Source organism: Notothenia rossii (genome assembly GCF_949606895.1).
Source record: "Notothenia rossii genome assembly, chromosome: 8".
Classification (NCBI taxonomy): domain Eukaryota; kingdom Metazoa; phylum Chordata; class Actinopteri; order Perciformes; family Nototheniidae; genus Notothenia; species Notothenia rossii.
In genome coordinates, this window is record NC_136906.1 from 48,965,414 (window position 1) to 48,971,379 (window position 5,966).

The 5,966-nt window shown below is 39.6% G+C and overlaps 1 protein-coding gene across 1 annotated transcript; it reads right to left on the minus strand.

Annotated features, from left to right (window-relative positions):
* Positions 1-2,581: 2,581 nt before the first annotated feature.
* LOC307015222 (uncharacterized protein) lies at positions 2,582-4,322 on the minus strand (the record flags this gene model as incomplete). The annotated part of the gene is made up of 2 exons (XM_079643715.1): positions 2,582-3,947; positions 4,119-4,322. The coding sequence occupies 2 exons, from the start codon at positions 4,320-4,322 to the stop codon at positions 3,318-3,320; spliced, it is 834 nt and encodes a 277-aa protein (XP_079499841.1). The 3' UTR covers positions 2,582-3,317.
* Between the last annotated feature and the right edge of the window lie 1,644 nt (positions 4,323-5,966).

The following is a 5,966-nucleotide window of genomic DNA, read 5'->3' on the forward strand; positions in this document are numbered from 1 at the left end:
AGAAGCCGAGATGTTTAGCCCTGGACTATTCCGTCCGCTTGCTGCTGGTGGTCTCTTCCCCGAAAACACCCCACTCAGACACGTCGGGTCACCACTTGTTGGAGATTCGGAGGATGTTCAAAACCAACCTCGTCTCCGCGTGTCGTTTGATAAGCTGGGTGAATTCGTAAAAAGGAAGGGATTAAGAAACACCAGAATACAAGTTAAACAATAATCTTGCTTTAATGATAAAGAGTAACAACACAAATACAAATACAAATACAAAGACAAATACAAAGACAAAGGAAGTACTTCCTGCTCTCTCTCCTGTCCTACCCTCCTGGTCAGCCTGAAGAAAAAGAGGTCGAACCCCTGGAAAACAGAGTGTTTCATACTAAAAACACAGGAGGGGGTGTGTGCGGGCTTTCCCCCCCCCCGAGGTCATCTTATTGGCAGAGACCAACACATGGCCTGTCGCACCCAATCAGTGCGACACAGCAGAAGAAACCTGGTTCACATCTTGTAGCCAGCACACACCTCCTTTATGGCCCTTTGTCCCTGAGTCCATCTTCCCCCCTTCAGGTTACCACACACAAGTTAAAAGTATGTTTTAAGATATAGTTGTTATAGTTGGCTAAATATACGTAATACATGTTAATTACTTTCATATCAATAATAACGAGGAACACATTACCTATGCTTTTAAGCAGTATTAGAGATGCTTTTCAAATAGTCAAACTTCACACAGGCCTCATATAGAGAACACACTCATTTGTCCTATAGCCCCTCCATTTGTTTGAGCTATTGTTCACATCTTTACTTCAAATAAAAGGTTTCACATTGTATATTTCCAGCTTCCTTTACACATACTGTTATTATTAATACAAAGTAACCAACCACACATATCTATTGAAAACAAGTCGATTCCCCTGATAATTGACATGCTGAAACTCTTCGGAATGTGTCCCCTCCCCCAACTCTCTCGTCCCTGTCATAAAAAACTGCTTCCATTTCATATAGAGTAATAAAAGATGTTTAAGCTAATTTCTCCACAATGTTTTGTAGCCATTTAGTACCCACACATGAAAGAATAAGAACAGAGGTATAGTTGACCAGTAATCATGTAGCACTTATATTTACTGCAATGAAAACACACACACATCTGCTACAAGATTGTGTAACGCACACCCTTCTTTTACGAGGGAAACATTCCAGCGTATTGGCACTATCTCCAAATAAGGGTGTCCCATGCTCCCCTCTCTCTAAACACAAGGACTTCACCTCAATATATTGGGGGAGGGAAAAGATACTTTGTCCCTTCTAATTTAACACACATGAATATATATAAGGTGACATTAAAAGGAATATACCAGATTGAACTTTCCTGCCATACCACGTTACTTTAATCCTTCAAATAATTCAAATAATCCTTCAGTGTGTGTGTGTGTGTGTGTGTGTGTGTGTGTGTGTGTGTGTGTGTGTGTGTGTGTGTGTGTGTGTGTGTGTGTGTGTGTGTGTGTGTGTGTGTGTGTGTGTGTGTGTGTGTGTGTGTACATCATAGATATATATATAAACACTAGATGACTCACCCGCGCTGCTGGCCAATGGAGATCGACGTTGCCACATGGCCGCCATCTTGCTACAGGCAGTGCTCTCATTCATAACATTATGGTTTACTATTTAAATAACCATAGCTTGCTCAATTTTCAACCAATTTTCAAACGGTTTGGTTTTTTATAAACATCAAAGATGTAGTTATGATACTGCATACTTATAATCATGGACTTTCTTATGAAAATAACATTAAGCAGATAAAGCAATAGCTATACACACAGAGAGGGAATAACAAGGTATTTATATTAAATATTTGCCGGTGTATATATTTCCATTTATGTTATTGTATTGTTAATATTTAAAATAAATTATAAAATCAAAATGTATTTATATTTTATATATACAAATCGGTCTCATGTTACCACTCTGTAAGCCAAGAGTTGTTAATTTAGCAATGCCTTAGCTTGAAGAACAGGGACACAACTAATGACAATAGCATATGGTGGTATATTATTTAGATATTCACACCTTTATCAGAAGAACCAAACCAACATAAAATGAGCTCACAGACAGGCCAGTTCTGTGTCATTTATAACAATTATTTTTGACATCAGATCTTCATATCGTCCTAGTTTTGTATTTAGTTTCTACATTTGTAAACAAATCCAGAACCTTTGAAATATGTTACCACTTCACAGCACGGTGCGCTGAGTTCTTGTAGTCGAAACAAGCCCAAGGATAATATAAACTGTACCCTGTGTCCTTTTGTGTCCTTCTGTAGTCCATTTACTGTTGTTTTTCTTGTCTTACCCCGGCTGATATCTCACTAAATCCACTGTTTTAATTGTTCCCTATATTGCCCCTATGCCCTGTAAGGTGTCCTTGGGTGTTATGAAAGGCGGCCCCCCAAAATAAATGTTTTATTATTAAGAAGAACAACTTGGTGTGGAGGGGATGTAGGAAGCAGGGGCAGATGGGGAGAGATGGGGCTTCAAGGTTCAAGGTTATTTGTTTTAAATGTGTCTTGGAGATAAGGACCAGCTGCACACAATAAAATACAGTATAACACAAAACCAATAAGACACACAGTGACACATGGCACACCAACAATCAATCATCGTCTAGCCGCAGCTTTGGTATTCTTTCACAACCATGTTATGGGTTTATTAGACACATTATTAGACGCGTACTTTTAAGAAATTGATCTTAATAGGCTTGTCCCCTTATAAGGCAAAAATATGTTTTGAGGCTCTGGACAAAAATGGCTATTTTGATTGTAAAGGTTGCCAACCCCTGGGTATAGTTTCAATGTTTGCACATGTTTATTCAAGTGTATGAGTGACATAGAGCAAGTGAGATGGCCAGTGGTTCTCAAACTTTTTACACAGAGTACCACCTCAAATTATATTGGGCTCTCCTAGTAACACCATCATAGACCTTCCTGGGTACCACCGAGATAAAGGATTTAATATGACAAGCCAAATGATGCTCTCATTTGTTAGTGACATTCCACATGAAAATAAGATAAGATGGTACTTTATTGATCCCAATTTGGGAAAACATTTTTAGTTACAGCAGCATAAGGGACAAGGCATTTTACAATAAATTAGAAAAAAGCAAGAAAAATAAAGAGGAAAATATACATGTTGAGTTTGGCAGGATGTTATATATATAATATACATAAATATAAGGCATATGGAATATTAATGTTAAATATTGAACAGATTATATATGTGTAAAACGTACAATGTGGTTATATTCAAGAGAAACTATGGAGCAGAGAGTTATCTTCCAGCCAGAGGTGATTTGTTGTGCAGAGTTATGGCACTGCGGAGCTCCAGCAGTCTGTTGGAAAAGGAGCTCCGCTGACTGTCCAGCTGCAGGTGGAGAGGATGGGTGGGGTTATCAATGATGGACAACAGCCTGTTCAGTGTCCTCCTCTCCACCACAGCTTCATAGGGGTCCAGCTTGATGCCGATGACAGACCCAGCTTTCCTGATCAGCTTATTGATTTTGCTGGTGTCACCGGCTCTTATGCTGCCCCCCCAGCACACCGCAGCAAAGAAGACTGCACTAGCCACAACAGACCGGTAGAAGATCTCCAGCATCTTGCTGCACACGTGGAAGGATCTCAGCTTCCTCAGAAAATAGAGTCTGCTCATCCCCTTCTTGTGCACAGCGTCAGTGTTGATCCTCCAGTTCAGCCCGTTGTCTAAGTGCACTCCCAGGTATTTGTAATCCTCCACAACAGCCACATCCTCTCCCAGAATGCACAGGGGTAGAGGAGACGTCCTCACCCTCCTGAAATCAATGACCATCTCTCTGGTCTTGGACACATTCAGAATACTCACAACATCAGGCTGAGGTTCATCTTCCGCTCTTCTTGAAGTGGTTGTGCTTCTTGTTGCTTCCGGCTAAAATAAACATAATTAAAGACATTTTGAGTGTTTAAAATGTGCTGTAATACACAACAGATTATTTATTCCTAAACTTGCAGAAAGAAAAACTAAAGTGTGACATTTAATCACATATTTATATATCAATCTTATACACCTTGAATTCTTGTTGGCCAATGATACACATACCCTTTGAAGATGAGCTGGGAAGTTGAATACTGTTGGCACAACACCATCTTTAAGCCGGACAGTCTGCCCCATCCTGTCAAAGTCCTCACAACTGAAGTGATCACTGCAGAGCAGTGTCCTGCCACAGGAAACAAAACCGTCCCTTCTTAGGGCAACTTCCCACTGCCGCCTCCTCTCTCCGGTTTTGGGAAACCTTAAAAACATGAGAAAGGTAGCCAGATATATAAATTATTGTCAACATTGTTCTCCCTTCTTTCCTTTAACATTAAGGGTAAGGACAAAAATACACAACAAAATTATCATATGTTTGGGGTAATTGTATGTATGTATGTATGTATGTATGTATGTATGTATGTATGTATGTATGTATGTAATGTATACTTTAAGAATAAGAGAACCACACTAAGAGTTATAAAAAAGGTGTCCAAAAGAAGCGAACAGAGCATCCACAGAGTAGAAGTAGCAGAGTAGAAAGTTTAACAGACTATTTTTGTAATTATGAGAGGGAAAATACATTACGAGTGATGTTGTTCCCCCACACAGAAAACTATTGTGTCCACACAACTAGTGAGGTCAAGACGATGGGCTTCCAACCAAAATATGCAAGGGGCGGCGATACACCTGACGTGAAGCTGTCCAGACCTGAAAACAGAAACTCAATTCTGCTGTGGTGAAGTCTGGCTACAAAGGGAGGTGTCCAATAGGGTCGCTTGTCTCAAACCAGTGAAGAAGTCAACAAGAACCCAGCTGAACTAGAGAGTGACTGTTAGCGGGAGAACTGTGACGGAGCGACAGAGACTGGCCCAACATTTTCCAGCCAGTACATAGATAGACCCCGTCAGAAGACCGGGGCTGTGTTTAAAGGGGAACTTCATTTATTCTTAGCCAGAAGTGCAGTTTTTAATCAAACAATTATGTGATTTATGGAGTCAGATTACATTTTTCTCATAAACACAATTTTATAATCGGTCTGAAGTGTCTGTTTTAAGGCATGAGCCGCAGATTAAATAACATAACACTGATTAAGAGCTTGGATGAAGAAGTTGTAGGGTTTTTACAACAGTTTCAAGAATCAGTCTTTATTTATTTATTCTTGAGTAACTTTACTGATTTATAGTGTAGTGCGTAAGGCAATATCTCATTTGAGTGAGGGGCACCAGCCCTTCATGCAGGTCACTCTCTGTGAGAATAGTTCATATTTTCCCTCCAGTTTGGAGAAAGATTATTTTATCATATGTTAGTTCAGCAGTGTCAACCAATCCTCTAATCCTAGAGTTATTGAGACGCATTAGCGACACCAGGGGTATTGTTTTTCGCAGCAACGATGATGCATAATACCATGACAAAAGCCATTATTGAAACAAGTAAACTATTAGAAGTGCTAATGGGAAATGTTTTGTGAATATGCGTTTATGCCATCAGAAAGCCATACATCATATGATATTTTTGTACGCCTTGTGGGTACACGGAGAATTTAAATTTATTTAATGCAACGGTATGGGTTTTACATGTCCTGTTCATAATAGGGTAATCATTGCAATATTAATTGAGCATTTTATGCTCAAAGGAGGGAGTGTCATGATTATACAGATATGTTGATTCGGTGACGTTGTAGTTAATAAATAATAACATGTAGTTAACAATAGGTCTCATAACAACAAGAGGTATGCCGAAGCTTGGGCCTTCTCCAAGGAGGGAGTGGTCCAGTTTTAGATATTAGACAAATAGAAGTGGATGAATATGTCAGAACTCTGAGTAATATTATGCAAGTTTTGTCTACACAGGCTAGGAAAACTAGAGAGATACCAGACGAGACACCAGAAGAGACTCCTGTTCGGCCAGGTGATT